Source organism: Babesia microti, chromosome I (genome assembly GCF_000691945.2).
Source record: "Babesia microti strain RI chromosome I, complete genome".
Lineage (NCBI taxonomy): Eukaryota > Apicomplexa > Aconoidasida > Piroplasmida > Babesiidae > Babesia > Babesia microti.
In genome coordinates, this window is record NC_027205.1 from 957,613 (window position 1) to 979,230 (window position 21,618).

A 21,618-nucleotide genomic window follows, 5' to 3' on the forward strand; every position below is an offset into this window, starting at 1 on the left:
GTAGGGCCTTCTAGTATTGTATGGTTTGATACGGTACATTGTAAAATTTTTGAATTTTAAAAAAAATGTGATTCAATGAGGCAGCACATACATAAAACATCGCCAGTATTGGATTTGTTGAAAACTAAAGTTCCAGGCTACGGCGTAGTTAGGATTTCATCCAAAAATCATCAAGACTCTCATAGTATTGCACCAATACCAGTATTTCACCATTGATTTAGGGATTGCCGCCAATTAATCAACTTAAAATTTTGCATAGAAACCAAATAGTATCAGTCTTTCAATCGATGTGTAAGTATGGCATAGCAAAATCACTGCCCGAGTCATACATAAATTCCGTTTGCAACAGGGCTATGGAGATACACTTATCACTATTACCAGATGACATAAATATAATACTTAAATCTTTACAATGGGTTAACTATAGACAGAAGAATCTAGTACAGGTTATGTCAAGTGATTTAAGGAGATTGCACCTAAATTTGACACTAGATCAGATAGCCTCAGTGCTAAGATCATTCGCCAAAATACATTCTAGATCTACAAAAACTATAAGATTACTGGTTGATGTTGCAATCAAGGTATTTGTACTGTGATTATTTAGTTCAAGGAAGAACAATTTCAGCTATGGCATATTAGAGAAATATTATCTTCACTAGCTAGATTACGCGCTAACAAACTATCTGTTAATGTTGAAAAGTTGTCAATTTTGATTCAACACAGAATACCTACTTTACTGAGCGTAATGTCATGTTTTGATATGGCAATAATTGCTAATTCACTAGTAAAAATGCCAAATTTCTCCCCAGAAATAATCAAAAAAATTGGTTACAAAATGAATCAATTGCTACGAAATTCGACTTTGAGAGATTTATCACTTATTTGTAATTCATATGTTAAGGCACAGATTCCTTGTGATGATTTCATCAAGAATTTAGTTAATCATTCAATACATTTAATAGATGATCAAGTTTCATCCATTTTTAACAATGACAAAGTTACGATCAATGGGCTTGACATATCAATATTGCTAAACTCATTGCTTAGACTTGACTATTTGACTGAGGAACTTGCCAATAAAAGTATACCATTGGTTATGTATATGTCCCATACCTTTACTCCCCAAAGTATGGCTAACATTATACACGCCTACGCCAAATCCAATGTCAAGGAAGCGGCATTAACTAATAGGCTAGGGGATATCGCTGCAAAGAGAGCTAAAAAGTTTAATGCACAGTATAAAGTGTTTTTTATTTAGGGAATTGGGTATGTTGGCCAAGGGGTTTGCCCATTTGAAATTGGATAGCAAAATTTTCTGGGAAAGGTTGGCGGACGAGGTAATGTACAGGGGTACAATAGGTATTAAATAGATGATTTAGGCCGTAATTTTAATGAGTTTCAATTTGATTTGATGGCACTGGAAAATCTTGCTTTTGGATTTAGCAGATACAAGTGTTGCGATTCTCATCTCTTCTATATTATAAATCAGTTACTCAAGCAGGAACTAAAAAAATCTGAAGATTTGACGCTACGTTTCGAAACAATATCTAGCCTGATCTATTCTTTCTCCAATGCTAAGATGAAACATATAGAATCCATACTACCAGTGGTGACTGGTCAACTAGTTAAACTCAGTGGTACAATTTCAAACGACTCAATTATGTTGCTTATGAGGTCTTGCAACAAATTATCCATGAAACAGCCCAAATTAATGAATTTGTTGGTGAAGGAATGCGATAAGAGGACCAATATATTCAGCATTCCGAGTCTAATAAAATGTTTGCAATCGCTATCATCCCTTGGCCATTTTAATTTATTACTGATAAAAAATTCACTTAAAAGGATTGCAATACATTTGCAGCAGCTTTCTGTAACCGATCTAGTGGATTTATTAATGGCTATGCGCGATTTCCAGTACAGAAATGTGGCGCTGTTAAAACGCATTTGTATTAATCTTCAATTGAAGTTTGATCAAATTGGATTAAAACAAGCTTGTATAGCATATAATTCTATGTGCTTGCTTCGATGCACCGATTTAAAACTTTATAATTGCTTGGCTAGGAAAATTTTGTCTAACCAATTCCAGTTGTCGCAGGAGCTCGCATCACAAATATCACTTTCTACTTTGTTATTGCGCGTCCACTTAAAGTATTACGATGATGAATTGAAAAGGAATGGCAGGGTTATGATATTGGAGTTTGAATTATTTGACCAACTTTTAACTTCTATGTTAAATCTATTGGACCAATTCACTGAATCATTACATGTGTTCACTCTGTATACATTGCAGACTGTACAGTTGTATTACAAATATCTGGTAGGTATATGAATAAAAAGGATCAATATTATGTATTTTTGATGTATATCGTGAAAATTATGCAATAAAATCTATTAAATATTGGTCATAATCAAAAAACTTGTTTGAATATAAGCCTAATCAACAATACCTAAACCATGTAATACTATTAAGCATGTTTATTACACTATTATCAATTATATGACTTTTGTATGTGTCTAATTACCTAGAATATATGATTTTTTTGTAATGTATACGCATTTAAAACACTACACAATGTATATTGTGTAGTGTATATATTTGTCAAATTAATTGACTATTAATCCATTTTTCAACTGCATGCTAATATACAACAAGAATGTGCATGGCAACAGCTGATCATTGAGCATCAATTAAATGATATATTTAAATGGTTCATATATGAATTTATATAATTATCATATATTTATACATTTAAAATCAATATACTAGTTTGCTAATATAGTACTTGGAAGGATACAACAGATTGTCAGATAATTTAAAGGAATTGCTTGAAAAGGCAATAAAGGCAAGGATTTCCTTTAACGAATATTTGCCAAAATCATCAAGTTCCCACAGAGAATTATCTACCTATTTATTTGCAGTAAATGATTTGTCATATATAGGCTGGTGTAAACCATTTGAACGAAGTTAGACTTGGACCATATTCATTGGATATAGTAATAAGTAACACAAAAACTGTGATAGAATATGATGGACCCAGTCATTTCTACTGCGAAACTACAATGAGAAGTCCAAAATCTCTACTCAAACATGATGTACGCTAAGGCTTATATAGATTCTGATTAGTATGGGATACAATTTGATTCACGTGCCATTTTTTGAGTGGGAACAGCTAAGTATGTGAGATATTTATTCAGATTCCCCCAAGAAAAAACTATTATATTGCATATCCCTGGATATACAAAACACAAATGTAGTGGAAAGTGTTAGCTGCGCCACTATTGACACTTGTACAATGATAAGCACATAACTAATAGTTTATACTGTATATTAGTTAATTTTTTGTAGAAATCAAAGGTAAAACACAGTTGAGACAAATGTATGAAAATGAACAAGAATATACTTTGAGTGGGGTTGACTATTTGTATATGGGTTGGGGAGATAGACCTTACACAGCGCCATTACTGCGCGATTTGTATCACACGAATGAGCTGCATGGAATTTTTAGTAGACACGTGCCATTTTCACTAGAATGTGCCAATTTACATGTACACGGATCTAATACTGTTGCAGATTTCCCAGTCGGTAACACTTCAGAAACCACTATGTTTGGTGGATGTTCCAGCACACTAAATTTACCATCGCTAGTACCATTAACTACATTTGGGGATACTTTGACTAACAAGATGAGGGGTACTGATATATTTTTTATGCCTAAACCTTCACAGCTTCTACCATTTGCCCTACCTGTGTTTGTGTTCATGCCAAATCTGACTGTTTTTTTTAGGCAATGGTTCTTTTATGGTCCAAAATGACACATAAAAGTGAGACTGTTTCCCAAAAAGTATTGTTTAAATATTGACGATGTGATGCGATTAATCCGATAAAAAACATTTAAAAAACTGATAATCGCCATCAAAAATTTTATAAATTCGCAATTTTAACATATGTTCACACTATATAGATATAGTTTAGGGGATCGCACTTATGCTGTAGCATGTCTATGCCCTGATTCCCGTTGTGGTGTTTGGGTAACGTACTGGAATGGCATTCTTCGGGGTATTGGAGATCGCACTTCATGTGGCCAAATTCGAAAATATTGAACTGTATCGGTTTGGTAGCTACTCTATCCGGTTTCGTATGTACAAAAGGTGCCACTCAGAGGTATTACAATTGTAATTCAGATTGTGCCGGTGGTTCCATACATGATTAAGTCCAAAGATGACTCAAGATCTCCAGCCTGGATTGACGATGTCAACCTATCATTTTTCACCCGAGAGATTTTGGTGTATAAGGCACATCAAATTGTATGCATACTCATGATATAGATTATAGTTAATGATATGTGTCAGTTTAGGATTGAAATACCAGCCACTCCAAGTGTTTTGGAACGCACAAATTTATTTTTGGAGTGTGACCTCTTTTATACACTTAAAGATAAGGATAGTAATATCAAATCGTACAATATTTCATCTAAACTGATAATGCTAAACAATATGGCTACTGGTATTACTTTGTTTATTCAGGATTTAGACACAATTTCGACCTAATTTTCGGGGATTATCAGGCATCTGTAGGTAATTATTGCTGTTTATATAGTTCACCTAAATATAAATAGCGTAGTGCTGCATTATCGCATCAGGGATAGCTTGAAAAACATAGCATCGCCAGCTTATGAACCAGGAAGATGCTTTAAGAAATGGGAAATGATAATATCTGATTGCAATCAACGTGCACTAGCTCGTTGGTTTTCACAGCCATCTCCCTCTGGTCAGAACTTTTACAATACCTTCGATAAGGAATACAATGCAGATTCTATATACACGACTGAACAGTTATTGGAGTCTTTTATCAATTATTTGTGTTTGGATATTAAGCTATCTGAAATGGCATGCCGACGTATATTTTCGATCAATACAAATAAAGATGGATGTTTTATAGATAAGGATTTATTGCTTGAGTATGAGCGCAACTATTACACTTGTAAAGATTTCACGTGTTTTACATTGAGAATTTCATTTATGGACAAAGGGGATAAAGTTAAATGTTGTCCTGCTACCAAAAATGTGGTTAAAGATGATGAAAATTGCGGTTTGGTTTACGCAAACAATCTCATGTTTTCGTATATTCTTTATGCCAAGATTCTGGGTGAAGCATTGTCCATGTTGAATACATTCAGCTACCTACCTAGCGGCACTTATGTTCACTTTGAAAATGGTAAAATTTGCACTATACCCTCAGATTCTATATACCTATCAAGTGAGACAACCATGTTCAACAATGATTCATTGGGCTGTGTAAAAGACATGATATATAAGGTATTAGAAGAGGGAATGGTTAGCTACGCTGCCTGTGGTAGTGGTCAGGTTGTTGTAATACCCATGAAGACTAATGGGATAAAGCTTGTAATACCTAGTATTGACTTGCTGGCGCTTAACAACGATTTGGACGCATTATGCAATGAAATTGAAAGGAATTTGTGGAATATTAGTTCATTTTTGTTTATAAAATGGAACGAATTCTTGGATAATGAATTGAACAGGACGTATTTTGAGAGATATCGCATAGATGAGCGGTAAGAACAGTGATATTGACATGAGCATTGTTTACCACTGGGCATTTATTTATTTATCAAATACATACAATAACTATATTTTTACTCTATACATTATTTCATCGATGTTAACAATGTTACATGTACTTTCAACTAATTACTTGTAAATATAGTGAGATGTAGTTAATTTTTTTAATATAAATTTCATGCTAGCACGATTTAAACAACAAAATATATTCAAACTAGTTACAATTAAAATATCAAGTGTAAAATGGCAAAACAGAAATATAACCCCGGCTATTACACATTGTTTACAAATTTCATGGTATAAATGTTAGTGTTTTAGTGAAGAATTTTAATTTATTATTGATAAACCTCTATTGAATAATCGATATATATATATTAATCGTGAATAATCGCTGTAAATACGTTTTTCATTCCCCATTTACTTGATTATCCTTATAAAATATTGATGCATATCAATCTTTAACAACCCCAGCATACGTTGTAATATAATACCCATAACCCCATCAATATTTACCTATATGTATAAATATATGATCATTTATATTGTTTACTGATTAAGTTTTTTTATCACTTTGGCCAGCGAACAAATGGACCACTTGGATCTGGAAGGGTTGATCCAATCATTACCAGTCGTGGATGATTGCCACATGTAGGCGGTATAAATCATTCAGTTATGCATTAAGTGCATATCCGCTTTTTAGAATCCATCCTATCGGTAGTTTGAAAGGTATAGAAAATACTGCTGTTAAAACTGACTCTTTATCAACTGAAGGTACTTCCACATCTGATAGCATACCAAGGACTAACAGCACCTCAAAGAGTGATGAATTTGTTGATTCTGATGTAAATAGTCATATCTCAAGCTCTATAAGCTCAAATAGTAGATCTTCCAGTTTTGCTAATATCGCTGGCAGGGCAAGTGCCAACGTCAATAATAATGGAAGTTTCGGAAACCCCATCTTACATGCTACGATCAAGAAAGTGCGAAAAAATTTCCATTTGTTTGTGCTAGTACATGGATATAATGGTAAGCAACTATTTATGCAGCTTCTGCACGTTCAATGGAGATAATTAAAAGCATGATAACAATAATATTCCCCGATTCAGTATGCCTATCTTCATGTTTCAATCAGGGGTTAATGAACGGTAAGCGGAGGCTTATTTAGATTCTATTTCTGAAATGGGCGAGAAGCTTTCCACTGAAGTTAAAATGTACATTAAATACTGTATGCCCGCCTCAAAGATTTCAAAAATCACTTTTGTAGCTCACTCATTGGGCGGACTAATCGTCAGATCAGCTCTCAGTGATTTGAATGACTACAGTCACATGTTTCATGGGTTTATTTCGCTTGCCAGTGCCCACATAGGATACTATTATAACCTGTCCAAGTTTGTGGATATAGGCATTTGGTTTTTGAGGAAGGTGAAGAATTCTAGATGTATCACTGAATTAGCGTTGTCAGATGCTAGCGAGATTACCGAAACGTTTGTATATAGACTTTCTTGCGTAAAAGTGATAATACTCCTGATTTAGGACATGGAATGGTTTAAGTATGTAGTACTAGTGTCCTCAGACCTAGATCAATATGCCCCTTTCTATAGCGCCCGAATAGATACAGGAAGGATACCAATGTAAGCTTTTTTTGTATTATTACACTGAAAATAACTTTATTATATTTGAAATAAACGTAACGCAGATCGGGTGTAAGGCACGTCGAAATGGCTTACAACATTCTCAATAGCATAAAGTGTCTAATACGCATAGACTGCAATTTATCACAGCCCTTAAAGTAATTGAATGATTTACATAGGTATGTAAAGGGCTGGATCGGGAAAACCGCACATTTGGAATTCGTGGAAAGTGTGGAGCTCATACGCGCTATGCTATACACCTTAAGTAAAATATTAAATGAATAGAGAACGAAAACAAACAATGAATTGAACTAATTTTCTAATTTGTAAATATATTATCCTGCAGTTGAACATGAAAATATAGAGTTTATAAAGGCGGAAAGTTAGCATACAGTCAGTGTAATGCATAGATGCTTCCGTATAAATATTGATATTCTATATAAATACAGTTAGTATTATTAAATATTGTATTTTTAAAACTAGGAAATTGTCGATTAGAAATAAATAAACAAACAGAACAGGCCATATCTAGTCTGTCAATGTATAGTGCCACATTGCATCATTACTGCCCAAACAAACTAAAGGACAGAAATGATCAGAGTAACAGTAGCCAGTATGGGTGAGTGATAATTTATGTAGATGGCAATTTTGCCACACTCTACCTTGAGACTGATTGGCTTCTTTCTAAAGTAAAGGAACTAATTGAGTCTCAACTCAATATACCAAGAGTGCAGCAAGTTATTTCACTCAATGGTCAAGTAATATGTGCCAGTGATGATACGAAAATTTCCACAATAGGCATAGATACCAATGACCTACTGTTGGCCGTGTCTAGGAACGCTCCCGCCTCTGCTAATTTGGGCAGCATACCAAATCCTAATCCAAGCCCTAGTGCCTATGATGTACCCTCCACTGGTATGCAGGCAAAGGCGAATTTTTTGGAACATGCTAGAAGCCTAATTGCCAGATGGAAACTAAATTCGGAGGCGTTACACTTGCTGGATGATCCTGAACTTGCGGACGCAATTTCCACCGGGAATGAAAACAACGTAGCGCAATTGTTAGAGAAAAAACACCAAAATGAAATGAAAGTAAGCTAAGTGGTTATGAAGAATGAAATGGACAGATTAATTAAAGTTGGTATGGCAGCACAGAATCCTCTAACTCCCGAATCTCAAGAAATTATTGAGAAGTATATGCATAAACAAAGGATACAAGAAAGTCTTTTAAACTCTCAGGAATACTTTCCCGAATCATTTGGTATATATTTGTTCATTTAGGCGACATTGTCATGCTATACATTAACATTGAAATCAATAAGGTTGGTATCTCAGCATTTGTGGACACGGGAGCGCAGGTAAACAAAAGTTAATATGCAGAAAACGGTGATCTCAAAAAAATGTGCCGAAATTTGCAACATATCTAACCTAATAGATCCTCGTTTTGGTGGAGTAGTACAGTAGCTAACTTATTAATTTAGTGGTGTTGGAGTCTCTAAAATGTTGGGCCGTATACACATGATTGAGATGAAAATTAACGATATATTTTATCCCATCTCATGTGTTGTGGTTGAAAATTCGACTGTTGATTTTTTACTGGGTCTGGATATAATGAGGTTGCATAGTACTTTATCTAGGCGTTATAAATGCATTATTGATTTGCCAGATAATTCACTCACTATACAAGGTTATACAACACTTATTCAGGCAACAAAGTTTACTTTGTAAACAAGCCTAAGGTAATAACATTGCAGCCTACAATTAGCAGCGGCACTAGTACTAGTATGGGCACCGGTATGGTGGATCTGGAAAAGGAAAAAAAGATTGCTACACTATGTGAAGTCTTGGGCATTGGTAAAACCCAAGCTAAACAATTACTGGAGGGGTCAAATTGGGACGTGGAACAGGCAGCGGCACTATCGCTGTCGCTGGAATGAGTCAATGGAATGTATATTGTGTGAATTAGTGACTAATATATTTATTATAACTGAAAATTAATCGTAAATTTAAATAAAAAAAATTATCTATTGTACAAACTAGGAGTAGATTATATCCCCACAAATACATATAAAGACCATGACCTATATGGGGAAATAATGTGGGCATGGCTTATTATAATATAATAAGCACAAATAGTGAAATAACAACATTATCACAGCATTACGATTGGGCCTAAATAAGAAAGATATGGCTTACCCGCCATCCATTCATAAAATTCGCGCTCGTTAATCGCACATTTTTGGTGTTCATCCAAGACATTGTAAATTATATAAAGATCTACAATGTCAAATTGAAATCTGCCACAAGTGTGATCGGCGCACATTCTATTGAATTCATCAAATTGCATTCCATGTTCGGGGTCCCCGACTGCATATTTCCTGTAACAATCTATGTAACTCCCCTTTGAAACTTGTCTTATTGAACTTTTAACCCTCTCCAGTCTAAAACTCTTTTTCATTGCTATCAGAAAACCCATGAAAGAAACAGTGAAAGTGAAGATGGAAATGGTGGTTGATAATAGAGCTGAAAAAAATCCGTTTCCATTCATAGTTCTAATGTTGACCAATGCGATAGCGCCTACATAATCAAATAAGTGCGATACCTTGTACTGCGAGCCAGGCTGATTTGCCTGCAATTCTAGTCAAAATTCTGAAATTCTTTCTCACATGCCTGCGATATTTTCCAGCCCATCTGGGAGTACCTGGCACATCAAGTAGCATTAGGGTCAATCCGTTCCAGAGGAGGAAGAATGAGAGGACAAAATTAGGGAATTGGGATATACCGAAAGAACTCATGCAAGATATCAGAGACGATAGTGTAAGGAAAAGTCCAGAGGTAAAAAAAAGTGTCTGATATTGCATATTAATATGTTTAAGAGCGTTCTCAATGTGATGCCCGCCTTTCTCAATTTGATAAGACATATTACCACACTCGTTAAGTAGTGTGTGTTGCATTCCTGAAACTTTGCCAGGTACTTGGACGTAGTTAATGGCCGACTCGCAATCCATGGTAAAGAGTTTTTGGATTAACTCAATAACAAATGTACGTCGATCTGGGTCAGTTATTCGTAAGTAATGCCCCCCCCATGCACCATCGCTCAGCCCATATACTCCTAATATAGGATATGCCCCCCTTATATATACCCATGGGTTCATCCATCCAACATCATTCATATCTCATCAAGCGTTTTTATACTCCTCCCTGTAAATGTATTTACTAATATAGCCCGGCGTACTTGGAGTAAGCAGCACCCCAAATTTTTAACTCCTAGACCCCTGGTACATCCATATAATCTAAATCGCCTACATCCAGAAAAAGAGTGGTGGAAACTTTCGAATCGCAAATTACATCCTGTTACATTCATGGGGCATCCTGATCCGGTATCTAATGATAAACTTGGAGGATCAATTTATGCGGAACAAATGGATTCTTCGACGCTTGCAATTGTAACAATCAATTCACTTAGATTATGCACCGCTGTATAGCAAAGGGAGTGAACAATGTATATATTTGGGATAAACTAATCGCACAGGCAAAGAGATTATGTATTAAAATGGATACAACTGCAATTTCCTACATTTATTTATATGCGTCAAAATATGGTGTGATGGATAATCATTTTATTGGTTCTTTTGTAGGACGCGTGAATGCATTATTGCCAGAATTTGCACTAATTGATTGCGCTAATATTATTAAATCTATGCATAACCCCCATTATTTACACACTAGGTACAATTTGTAATATTCAGTACTCTAGTGAAGGTAATTGGACAGGCAAAAAACCTTCTTTTGGCAAGGAGCGACCTGAGCGTTAAGGACTCTATTGCATTTTTATCATCAATTGCCCCGTTTTACAGTCCTCCATTTACAAGAAATGATGATAACGTTAGTGGCAGTAGTTTCATTGATAATGAGCTTCTGGAGCTTTTGTTTGACGAGATACACGTTCACATTATAGATCTCGTGGATAAGACATTGCTATTAAACGCCATGGCTAGTTGCCATGAGATAGGGTTAAAAACGCGTTATTTACATAACTACTGCAGATTGCCTATAGAAAAAATAGTGAATAAGTTAAGAGAAGGTGATTTCATAGGCAAGTCATTCTCAATTTAGGTAACGTCGGTTTGTATACTCACTTGGTCAAGGTTGTTCATCTATTTAACTTTGGTACACTCGGCACTAATTTATATGATTTTGTGGAAAAAAAATGCTATTTACTAAATATTGATGAAATTTGTTTGTTTTTATGGGCTTCCTCATGGGACAGTCAGCTGCCCAGTTCATTCAAAAAATTACTGGTAAACAGATTTATTGACCAGAGCACCGACAAAATTGTTGATAAAAATCTTGTACTTGCTCTGATTGGGCTTGGATCCACAGGTAATTTTACACAAGTGGCTGAGAAATTTTGCAAAATAAATGTTGACAATTTGGATACTTATCACAAATTACTATTATCACGCTGTTTATCTCAGTATAATTTGCCAATTAAAATATCTGTTACAGATGTTATTGCAAAAATAAAACCCACATTACCCTGGCATATCTGTAAAATGTCGGAATCGTTGGCCAAGCTATCACAGTCTCTACTTCCCAGTGATGTCAATTTGTTAGATTCTCCTCAAAATAACCTTAATCATCATGACATTGTATCTTTATTGGTGGGATTGAATCCACATGACCATTGGCTAAATAATCAGGCCCAATTACTTATGAAAGATATCATAAGCGGAACACTTAAAGCAATCAAATGTAGCCATACATTACTTGCGTTGGCACTGAAATGTGTTAATGACCCCGTATTAGCTAGACAAATTATTGAAAATTTTGCCACTCTCAAATGGGATACTAGTGTTGAGTCCTTTGATGATTTCAAACAGTACAAGCCATTGGTGCAGGAGGCGATGGTCAAATTTGGCATTCAATATAGCAAAGCTGCTCTAAAGTGCAATCGGCTTTAGAACCACTTGCACTAAATGTATTATAAATTTTGAATTGTTTTAGTTTTAAAAAATATCAAATTGTGTCTGCACAGTTTGGCAAATATGATGAATGATTAGAGATTATTTCTCATTTACTATAGTACCGTAAATAAATTTTTGACTATCAGGTTTTATGAAATAAATGTGGTTACCACTTTTGGTTTCGAACCTTTCAAGTTTGTACTTTATAAGGGAACAGTTTTGTATTTTTTTCTCCTTTAGAATGTCAGGTTTATCAGGCTAAATATTGCATAACATACCTCTAGGAACAAATTCATATACATTCTAAGCCATCTGCTGTGTCCAGCAATTACGATATTGTTGGCACTCATAGAGAAGATACGGTCGTTAAAATTGTTCATCTTTGTAAGTATGTCCATGTAGTTCTGTTTCTCAAAGTCGAAGTTATTTTCAACAAAATTCTCCATAATCTCGTTAACTTTGGTGCCCACAGTCTCCCTATCAATCAATGACATGTTCTTTTTCATACATGATCCCACTGGACTGATGGATATACAATCTGGATTCAACGTACATTCCTGGTTTAACAAATTACATACTGATAGATTTTGGTCCGTGTAAATCTTGTCCTTTTTGTCTTTCAATCGATCGTAAAATGACAAAATCAGCGTAGTCTGTGCACGACGTAAATCTGATACAAACCAGGCAATATCCTCCGTGCTAGAGTTGATAATGATGTCCAGATCATCCTTTTGTTCCTAATTTAAAAGATATTATAAAAATAAACATGCAAAATGAATACCCACATCTGAATTATTGAATATAAATGATCTCAACATATCACACTGATTGATGCCGAGTAAGCTTAGGGGCGAGTCAAAGAAAATGGTGTGAGATGAGAATATTAGAAACGTTTCAATCGCTATAAAAGTTAGAATTTCCTTGAATCCTTTAAAAGGATTAGTATAAAAATTAGTTGTGGCTTGATTAGTCATTGATTGACCATGTCTAACGTAAAAAATTGTCTTGGAATCAACAAACCTGTAATCTCCAGATTTTAAAAGATTCTTCTGATTTTTGATATAATATTCCATGTTGCATAGCATGTTATAGCCAAATAATTTCCTTTTTATGGCATAACCCAAATCGTATAAGTAAGTAAATAGGTTTAAGATGGAAAATGATATTTTAGCTTTTGATATGACCGTAAAATCTGTCTTTATACCAGATTTTGTGAATTTCCCAAATATAATAAACAAATAGCTGTATCCTCCTATTAGGAACAATGAAAATGATACCGCTAATACAATAATCATTCCGTTATACAACCCTACAACAAAACCACTTCTTACACTGGCTGTATACATTAAAACACAAACTATTTATCTAAACCCCTTTAACTTTCAAAAAAATTATAGATATGGCATTCGGTACATGTATATGAAACGATCTAATTCTGTCATTTATCTCATTGAAATTACACAAGTGGCAAAACTTGCTTCATATATAGTGTATAACATATTTGCATTTAGTTAATGTACATATTGGTTAGTAGCTATGCTAAAAACTAAAATATATGATTGGTTGTTTCACCATATATAATTTTAGGATTTGTTTGATCAATGAAACGTTTAACCATTGCAATCCAAACTTAATTATTGTAATTGTGCAACTTAATCCGCTTGCAAAAATTTGCTTTCCGGAATAAATTATCAAGTATGTGTCTTTTAAAATGACTTAACATAAAATTAAAGCCATGCAATATTCCAAGTATTTAGATATTCTTGACTTTGATTGAATATAATGTAATGATTAAGTAATTTTATCCTTTACAAAATATATAGCTCATCACATTTTTCATAATAAAATTTATTCTATGAATTATCCTTAATCCTATCGACTATTATAATAGCGTGATTCATATGCACCAATCGACAACACAGTTGTTACAGAATCCGCCCAGTAGGGGTGAGCCACTCGTACGATAGGTTATTCTATGTTATGCGATGATCATTGCAAATATCATCCCATTTCCTCATTTGAATCATTAAATGAAAGTATTAATTTAGCCTATCTTGCCTATTTGAAACTGCATATACCTTAACTCTGAAGAACCATACTATATCAAATATGGGTTAATTTATAATGCGTTAAATATTACGGCATTCCTAAATATACAGTCGGGAAATAATTAAAATTTGAAATAATATATTATTTTGCCCTTCAATTGGGACGAAAAATTAATTATCTAAGTATATAATATTGATTTATGTCATAAGAACTGGGATGATCAAACATTAGAGAGTGTGGTAGAGTTAGAAAAGTTTCCACTACTAAAAAGATGATTCGGTATTTGTAGAAAAAATGGTTTTGAACTAATGTAACGCTTATAGAGATTGGTAAATGATTCCCTAAAATGGAATTTATGATAATTTTATATGAAAGCTTATTTTCATATAAAATTATCATAAATAAAAGGTAATATACCCATGTCTAACGTAATAAATTGCTCTAGAATCAACAAAGTTACAATCTCTAGCATTAGACAATTTTCGTTTATTATTAACAAAAGTGCCTATATAACTTGAATTGTCAAATCCAAATAATTTGTTTAAAAGTGTATATCCCAAGTGATAAAGTTGAGTGAATATGTTTAAAGGAGAAGACAAAATATTTGAACAAGTAATATATGCAAAGTCGATTTTAGTATCATATTCTAAGTGTATAATTAAATATATTAACACATATATGATATTTAGACTAAATATGAGGGAAAATAGGTGAAACAAGAACATGGTGTTCAAAATTTTAGCTATGTTGTTCACCCTATACTACACTACATGGGCAGTCATCCTCTGCATCCTATATACACGATTTAGAATTTCTAATAAAAAACAATACATATTTTGTTATTAGATATTCAATAATGCTTGGAAAATAAAATAGAATTTTATTACTCAATTTATCAACTCATTATTTTAGTTAATTTGTATAGTTGATGTTTATACTTCTAAAGCATGGTAATATCAGCAAATTATTCAACCAAATTTATTGGCATGGGAAAATTACTAAATAATAACATTGCATAGTTGTTCCAATTACTAAATAATGATGAAACCTAATGTTATTCAATAAGTTAGTGTATTATGATAGGGTTTTTTCGATAGTTTTTAAAATTATTTCGCAAAATAAAATATATATTATTTATTAAATTATGTTAGTTAGCAGAAGGATTGATAAGCTTGTTGTGGCTATTTCTAGCTTATAACAGCTTTGAATTGGGGTCAGATATTTTGACTGAATAAATTGCAAAGTGTCACAAAGATTGTGAGTAGCAATGGTGTAAAATAATAAGAGACATTTGATAGCTTTATGAAGTGATTTTTTGAGGTACGCGACTAGGTCTACACGCTACGGATGAGCTCCGTTTACACACATCGCACACGTACGTACACTAAGCTAGTTAGAAATAATTATTTTTTAAAGGTAAACAGCCATAAAACAATCATATATAATAGTTGATTCAAACAAATGAATGAAATGGGTAACTTTGAGAATGTAGTTGCCATGTCTGATGTAGTATACAAAATCATCACCACATTGTATGATGATGAGATCATCCCTACTATTCATGAAGTTAGAAGAAGGTTAGGTAAATTGAAATACGGGACAATATCTGGCAAATTTTTAATTAAAATATGTAAATCCAACATACACAATCGATTTAATATTGTTAAAAGTCAAGTATTCAATCCCAATGCGGCTGATGTGCAAAATAATCTTCAGCTTAATTTAGTAATTCTGCTCAAATCTAAGCCAATATACCCCTGGTTCTACCCAACAACCATTACACCATTTGAAATAAAATTGATTTTTGATTACATCATTAATTCATTTTCTGATACAAACAAATTTGGTAATGGAGGTAGATACCTTTTTGCCGAAGGTATTAAGAAAAATGGGCCAGAAGAGCTTAGAAATTTGTCACTAGGTAAGCTAATCAAAATTGTGCAAGCGGCAATTGATTTAAAAATTCTTACATATGAGGAAAATAAACTAATCCCAGTCTACATGTGTAAGACAACGAGCATTGGCTTTTTGAATCGCCAATCACAATCATTGGACAATTTGGATACAAATTTTACGAGTATATATACTATAAAACAAAGGATACTGAATCTGTTGGACAATTATAACATTATTCAAGATTATTCAGAAGTTTGCAAGGACGAAAACAATAAAACAATGATTGGTATTCCACTTTGCAGATTACCAATTGAATATAAACTGACATATGGCGAAAGATTGGACTATTCAACGCTAGGATATAGCAAACTTGCTGATTTTATAAAAGAACAGATCAAGGAGTGTAAATTTGTTTCACTGGTTTACAACCAATGTATTGTCACAAAGAAAATAACAGAAGATTCTATTGAACCGAAAGGGTGTGTTATAAATTAATAAAATTACTAGTAGTTGTTTCTATGCCAAATATCATGACTAAGATATAGTACCCTTGATTAGTGTATTGCAGGAGCAAACGCCAGACAATGTTGAAAAGGGCAGGTCCTAAGTAATTTCATGCGAATTACCTTATAATAACCAATTTTATTTTTACATACCAAATCCTAATTTAGTATAGCTATAATACCTTTTGAACGGCTTCAAAGGGATTTTTCCCAGATTTTCCACTAAGCACGACATCAGGTTCCCCCTTTAAGTCCCCCCAAGTGATCAATTCTCCAACCATAGAATCGCTAGGTGGCTCCAACAGCTCTACTTTGTCATTGTATGAGACACACAAAACCTATGTTAGGCGCAAAATACCATTCCATTGGAATCTACACCTCTTATTTTTCTTGGTTTTAGGTTTGAAAGGACGCAAACTTTTTTGTTGATTATTTCTTCAGGTTTTAAATGTTCAACTAATCCGGAACAAATATCTCTAAGTTTAGACTCTGCTATGTCTATTTTAAGACAATATATCTTATCCGCATCTGGATGTTTACTGATTTCCTTAACCAAACCTACACGAACCTACATATGAAATTACATACTGCAAGCCTTGTAATGTCATCAACAGGCCTAGCATCATTACTAAAATTGCTATTCTGTATCTTTTTATTGTATTTTCCTTCGGCTTTTTGTGCAGATTTATTCGATTTTTTATTGTCACCACATACATTTACATTGTTAAGCATTGATGATAAAGAACTAACAGTTGTACCAGTAGGAATGTCAATGTAATTGCCAATTGAAATGCCTAAATTAACATAATAATACCAGGGAGGTGTTGTATATGATTATACCATCGTGAAAGATTACACATTAACTCCTTTTCTTTAGTTGTGGATTTTTTTGCCCAGTGTAAAAGGGATGAATATATAACTATATCGGCTAGTGTTATGTTATTACAAACGAGGAAGGTTGTATGCACTAAACTTGAGTCTATTTCCTAGGTTAACTGAATTACTAACTCTGATAGATTCAGAGTCGCATATTGAGTAATCCTTCTTATTGGCCAAGGATATCCATTGGTCAATCTTGGCCTACATTAAAGGAATAATTGCCTTCAAGAGGTTGTCATCAGGGTACAGAATCTTTCCTGTATCATTCTGGCCCATAATATAGATCATAATAGTAGGTAATTCTGTATACTGGGTACCGTTTGGCAATGTTAGAGTCTAAATTAGGAAAAGTATACCAATTGTGGATTGTCACTTAATGTCAATTTTATCAAATCATCCTTTATGTTAGAATAAGATAACAATAACTTCACTATGTTGGCATAATTTGAGGCTTTATGTACCTCCAGAGGTATCATGAGTATAGAGTGCTTTCAAATAGAGTGGGGAAAAGATTTTAAAATTCAACCTTCCAAACCATATACCTTGACATCTATTTAAATTGTATGACAATTTAAATGACTAGATAAAAAATTGTATGATGTGTAAAGCTAATTTTGCAAAATTTTGAACAAAGTGAAATGGGGTATGGGGGATAGATTTATGGCCCACTAGTCATATTTTGAAGACTTGTTTATTAAAGGATATAGCTAATAATTTTCCAATATCACAAAATTGATAAATTAATATTCAATTCTTATGATTGTAAGTAATGTGATATTCAGTAAATTTAAAATGGCTGAAAATGGTGCAATACCCTCAGATAATGCTGTTGATGACAATTCAAATGATTGCATGGAATCTAACTACGATGAAGTGGTTGATTCATTTGATGCTATGAAACTAAATGAAAATTTGCTGCGTGGTATCTATTCTTATGGTTTTGAAAAACCTTCCGCAATTCAGCAGAGGGGAATAAAACCAATACTCGAGAACTACGACACCATAGGACAAGCACAGTCGGGAACTGGTAAAACAGCGACCTTTACTATTGCAGCCCTCCAAATTATAGACTATAACATTAGGTCCTGCCAGGTCCTAATTCTAGCTCCCACCAGGGAGCTTGCCCAACAGATCCAGAAAGTTGTATTGGCCCTGGGCGATTATTTGAATGTTCAATGTCATGCTTGCGTTGGTGGTACTGTAGTTAGGGAAGATGCCTCTAAATTGAAGGCAGGAGTGCATATGGTTGTGGGTACACCAGGGCGTGTATTTGATATGATTGAGAAAAGAATTCTTAAGACTGATAAAATGAAATTGTTCATTCTAGATGAGGCGGATGAAATGTTGTCCCGGGGTTTCAAGTCTCAAATTTACGACATCTTTAGACGCATACCTGGTGAGGTACAAGTGGCTTTGTTCAGCGCTACAATGCCACAGGACATTCTAGAACTTACGAAAAAATTCATGAGATCGCCCAAAAGAATACTGGTTAAAAAAGATGAGTTGACTTTGGAGGGTATAAAACAATATTATGTGTCCATTGAGAAAGAGGAATGGAAATTTGAAACTCTGTGTGACATTTACGAAACAGTAACAATTACCCAAGCCATCATATACTGTAATACGCGTAGAAAAGTTGACATGTTAACAAGCAAAATGCAGGAAAAGGATTTTACAGTGTCCAGTATGCATGGTGATATGGACCAGAAGGAAAGGGATTTGATTATGAGAGAGTTTAGGTCTGGTTCGACTCGCGTGTTGATTACAACTGATCTGCTCGCGAGGGGTATAGATGTACAACAAGTTTCATTGGTTATTAACTATGACCTACCTATTTCACCCGAAAATTATATTCATCGGTAAGTAATTCCATTTACGTAGTATTGGTCGTTCAGGGAGGTTTGGGCGCAAGGGTGTGGCGATAAACTTTGTTACTCTGGCAGACGCTAATGTAATGAAGGAAATTGAGGCCTACTACAACACCCAAATTGAAGAAATGCCCATGGATGTAAGCGCTATTGTTATCTAGGTGGCGGATTACCTCTAAGACCGTTCTTGGTGTAGTTGAAATTTGCGGGACATTATGTTAATTACTTTTTGAGATAAAGTTTCCAGGCTGGCACTCGCGAATAGCAAATTTGCAATCATAATCTGTGCAAACCATACTTAGTTCTAGAGGTGCATTTATATTCATTAGTTGTGCCAATTTTTCATCCTTTACGTAGCACGCGTACACGGCATCGTATGGCGCATCTTTATCATCCGAATAATTTTGAGGTTTGGATTCCACTGGCTGATCTCCCTGATACCCATCATAATCATCACTCTCGTCCATGTGTTTATGGTTTGCATCTTGGTTTGGGGGTAGAGCTAGTGAATAGCCATCAATGTATATGGGTTTAACTTTAGTTATGTTGAATATGTTTTTTGAATCATTGGGTGTATATTCATCCTGTGTAAACAAAAATGTTACATTTCTCATGTAATTGGGGTTTTCTATTCCACGAACGTTCCATGCTGAATTCCACACGGGTTTAATTGATTCGAATTCCTTTCCATTTATAATATTTTTTTCTATTTTATTATATAATTACCAGTGTCACAATTATAAACAAACTGGGCGAATACATCAACCAATTCAATTCTTTTAGAGTTTACTATGTCTGATAAGTTGATTATACATAGATTCTTCAGTAGACATTTATTTTTAATGAGTTCATGATAGTTGGGATCATCATCAACTCCAAAAAGTAGAATTTCTAATGGATTGATCAATAATTTATCTTTACAAAATGCATGTATGGGATGTTCATCACATGCGAATGTGTTAACTATTTAATATGTTGACTAACCCTTGATATGCCTATTTGTGGCTGTTTTATTATATAGATATGAATCTAAGTAATTATATTAGGTATCACCTTTACATGTATAATACAAATTGATTACAGGGTCTTTGCAATGTGTGCTGTGACTAATATTGCAAAAACTTTTATCATTACATTTAAATCGTATTTCTTTAGTATGTGAATATTTAGTGTCCAAACACTGTTCTACAGATCTTAGGATCTGTATTTTCATGTTATTGCAGGCAATTCTGGCAGTTGAACTAATTGTCAAAACTAAATAGATAAATATAGACCTCTGTAAGAAGTGTACGTCACAACACTATTTGAGAGACTTATGTAACAAAAAAGTAGTACAATTGCTAAACTGAACATTCGTAAATATTAATGATATAATTATCACTGGTATATGTGTAAATATTCAAGTAATGAATCTCGGTCCAAATGCTAAGTGTGATATCAATAATACCTTTCTTCAGCGTGTTCAATGATGAGCTTGAATCGTTACTTGAACTTTGCGATAATTTCTTCATATAATCCCGCTTAGCTTCCTCCACTGCTTCAATATTTTTCACTTTATCCCTAAGTTAAACAAGAAAAAATATATATTGTAACAATTACTTACTCTGCCGTTAATGGTATTTCCGCAATACCATTAAGCCATCCCAATTTGTCATTATTTCTATCAACAAAATCATCCTTCACCTAAGTGATACACTCAATTACATTTAGTTCATCCGGTAACTGATAAAGCTGGTTCTTTATATCTTTAGGGAGATTGGCGAGTTTTTTGTCATCTTTATGCATATGTTGGAGAATGAATTCCTCTCTAGATTAGTTTTTGTATGTAAAATGTTTATAGAAACTTTTTAAATAAAAATATAAAAAATTTTTGACATACAATTCTTTATCTTTATCCTTCTTCTCCGAATCATCTGAGACAAACTTTCGCTTCAAAAGGCCATACTTCATCCCATCCTCATCATTTTCCTCTTCCAAATCGAAATTTAATTTATCATTTAAAGATTTTGGCATGTCTTTAGTGTTTAATCCCGACTTTTTTGACCTTAAAACGCGATATGTCATCATTTTGCCAATTTTATCAATAAATTCTCCTTCCGCAACATCAGCATTAGAGTAATCGAAGTCCTTCCTCCGAGAGACACTCCCAACGCTCCTTTTTTGAAACATTTATAATGTAACAACTTTTATAAATCTTAAAATAATAGCAATTACGGTTACTATGTGGATAACATGGTATGATGGGG

At 33.8% G+C, this 21,618-nt stretch overlaps 13 protein-coding genes across 13 annotated transcripts; 7 read left to right on the forward strand and 6 right to left on the reverse strand.

The window, feature by feature from the left end:
• BMR1_01G02655 (RAP protein, putative) lies at positions 76 to 3,308 on the forward strand (the record flags this gene model as incomplete). The annotated part of the gene is made up of 9 exons (XM_021482910.1): positions 76 to 201; positions 222 to 581; positions 605 to 1,236; positions 1,259 to 1,359; positions 1,380 to 2,317; positions 2,781 to 2,918; positions 2,941 to 3,093; positions 3,114 to 3,174; positions 3,196 to 3,308. 9 exons carry the CDS (start codon positions 76 to 78, stop codon positions 3,306 to 3,308), a joined length of 2,622 nt encoding a protein of 873 aa, XP_021337499.1.
• A 67-nt stretch (positions 3,309 to 3,375) lies between these two features.
• Positions 3,376 to 3,813, forward strand: BMR1_01G02660 (conserved Plasmodium protein, unknown function; the record flags this gene model as incomplete). The annotated part of the gene is made up of 1 exon (XM_012792142.1): positions 3,376 to 3,813. One exon carries the CDS (start codon positions 3,376 to 3,378, stop codon positions 3,811 to 3,813), a length of 438 nt encoding a protein of 145 aa, XP_012647596.1.
• Positions 3,814 to 4,042: 229 nt separating this feature from the next.
• BMR1_01G02670 (Putative serine esterase (DUF676)) lies at positions 4,043 to 7,496 on the forward strand (the record flags this gene model as incomplete). Its single annotated transcript, XM_021482911.1, has 12 exons — positions 4,043 to 4,162; positions 4,183 to 4,305; positions 4,327 to 4,504; positions 4,525 to 4,575; positions 4,598 to 5,573; positions 6,139 to 6,228; positions 6,251 to 6,606; positions 6,627 to 6,725; positions 6,746 to 7,092; positions 7,114 to 7,211; positions 7,277 to 7,369; positions 7,391 to 7,496. 12 exons carry the CDS (start codon positions 4,043 to 4,045, stop codon positions 7,494 to 7,496), a joined length of 2,637 nt encoding a protein of 878 aa, XP_021337500.1.
• BMR1_01G02675 (DNA damage-inducible protein 1) lies at positions 7,803 to 9,147 on the forward strand (the record flags this gene model as incomplete). Its single annotated transcript, XM_021482912.1, has 8 exons — positions 7,803 to 7,830; positions 7,851 to 8,302; positions 8,324 to 8,471; positions 8,492 to 8,568; positions 8,591 to 8,670; positions 8,692 to 8,826; positions 8,848 to 8,897; positions 8,918 to 9,147. 8 exons carry the CDS (start codon positions 7,803 to 7,805, stop codon positions 9,145 to 9,147), a joined length of 1,200 nt encoding a protein of 399 aa, XP_021337501.1.
• Positions 9,363 to 10,383, reverse strand: BMR1_01G02680 (conserved Plasmodium membrane protein, unknown function; the record flags this gene model as incomplete). The annotated part of the gene is made up of 3 exons (XM_021482913.1): positions 9,363 to 9,382; positions 9,407 to 9,787; positions 9,813 to 10,383. 3 exons carry the CDS (start codon positions 10,381 to 10,383, stop codon positions 9,363 to 9,365), a joined length of 972 nt encoding a protein of 323 aa, XP_021337502.1.
• BMR1_01G02685 (conserved Plasmodium protein, unknown function) lies at positions 10,335 to 12,174 on the forward strand (the record flags this gene model as incomplete). Its single annotated transcript, XM_021482914.1, has 5 exons — positions 10,335 to 10,413; positions 10,436 to 10,656; positions 10,677 to 10,939; positions 10,960 to 11,306; positions 11,327 to 12,174. 5 exons carry the CDS (start codon positions 10,335 to 10,337, stop codon positions 12,172 to 12,174), a joined length of 1,758 nt encoding a protein of 585 aa, XP_021337503.1.
• A 102-nt stretch (positions 12,175 to 12,276) lies between these two features.
• BMR1_01G02690 (conserved Plasmodium protein, unknown function) lies at positions 12,277 to 13,523 on the reverse strand (the record flags this gene model as incomplete). Its single annotated transcript, XM_021482915.1, has 4 exons — positions 12,277 to 12,435; positions 12,456 to 12,734; positions 12,756 to 12,914; positions 12,963 to 13,523. 4 exons carry the CDS (start codon positions 13,521 to 13,523, stop codon positions 12,277 to 12,279), a joined length of 1,158 nt encoding a protein of 385 aa, XP_021337504.1.
• An 877-nt stretch (positions 13,524 to 14,400) lies between these two features.
• Positions 14,401 to 14,951, reverse strand: BMR1_01G02695 (hypothetical protein; the record flags this gene model as incomplete). The annotated part of the gene is made up of 2 exons (XM_012792148.1): positions 14,401 to 14,649; positions 14,679 to 14,951. 2 exons carry the CDS (start codon positions 14,949 to 14,951, stop codon positions 14,401 to 14,403), a joined length of 522 nt encoding a protein of 173 aa, XP_012647602.1.
• On the forward strand, positions 15,688 to 16,617 carry BMR1_01G02700 (conserved Plasmodium protein, unknown function; the record flags this gene model as incomplete). Its single annotated transcript, XM_012792149.1, has 1 exon — positions 15,688 to 16,617. The coding sequence occupies one exon, from the start codon at positions 15,688 to 15,690 to the stop codon at positions 16,615 to 16,617; it is 930 nt and encodes a 309-aa protein (XP_012647603.1).
• Positions 16,657 to 17,980, reverse strand: BMR1_01G02705 (glutamyl-Q tRNA(Asp) synthetase; the record flags this gene model as incomplete). Its single annotated transcript, XM_021482916.1, has 9 exons — positions 16,657 to 16,725; positions 16,749 to 16,784; positions 16,808 to 16,963; positions 16,984 to 17,193; positions 17,214 to 17,419; positions 17,440 to 17,611; positions 17,634 to 17,705; positions 17,727 to 17,840; positions 17,861 to 17,980. 9 exons carry the CDS (start codon positions 17,978 to 17,980, stop codon positions 16,657 to 16,659), a joined length of 1,155 nt encoding a protein of 384 aa, XP_021337505.1.
• On the forward strand, positions 18,297 to 19,551 carry BMR1_01G02710 (translation initiation factor eIF-4A; the record flags this gene model as incomplete). The annotated part of the gene is made up of 3 exons (XM_021482917.1): positions 18,297 to 19,363; positions 19,386 to 19,512; positions 19,534 to 19,551. The coding sequence occupies 3 exons, from the start codon at positions 18,297 to 18,299 to the stop codon at positions 19,549 to 19,551; spliced, it is 1,212 nt and encodes a 403-aa protein (XP_021337506.1).
• Positions 19,591 to 20,585, reverse strand: BMR1_01G02715 (hypothetical protein; the record flags this gene model as incomplete). The annotated part of the gene is made up of 5 exons (XM_021482918.1): positions 19,591 to 19,956; positions 19,978 to 20,078; positions 20,099 to 20,335; positions 20,357 to 20,401; positions 20,426 to 20,585. 5 exons carry the CDS (start codon positions 20,583 to 20,585, stop codon positions 19,591 to 19,593), a joined length of 909 nt encoding a protein of 302 aa, XP_021337507.1.
• A 186-nt stretch (positions 20,586 to 20,771) lies between these two features.
• BMR1_01G02720 (conserved protein, unknown function) lies at positions 20,772 to 21,541 on the reverse strand (the record flags this gene model as incomplete). Its single annotated transcript, XM_021482919.1, has 5 exons — positions 20,772 to 20,797; positions 20,820 to 20,932; positions 20,976 to 21,055; positions 21,077 to 21,179; positions 21,252 to 21,541. 5 exons carry the CDS (start codon positions 21,539 to 21,541, stop codon positions 20,772 to 20,774), a joined length of 612 nt encoding a protein of 203 aa, XP_021337508.1.
• Between the last annotated feature and the right edge of the window lie 77 nt (positions 21,542 to 21,618).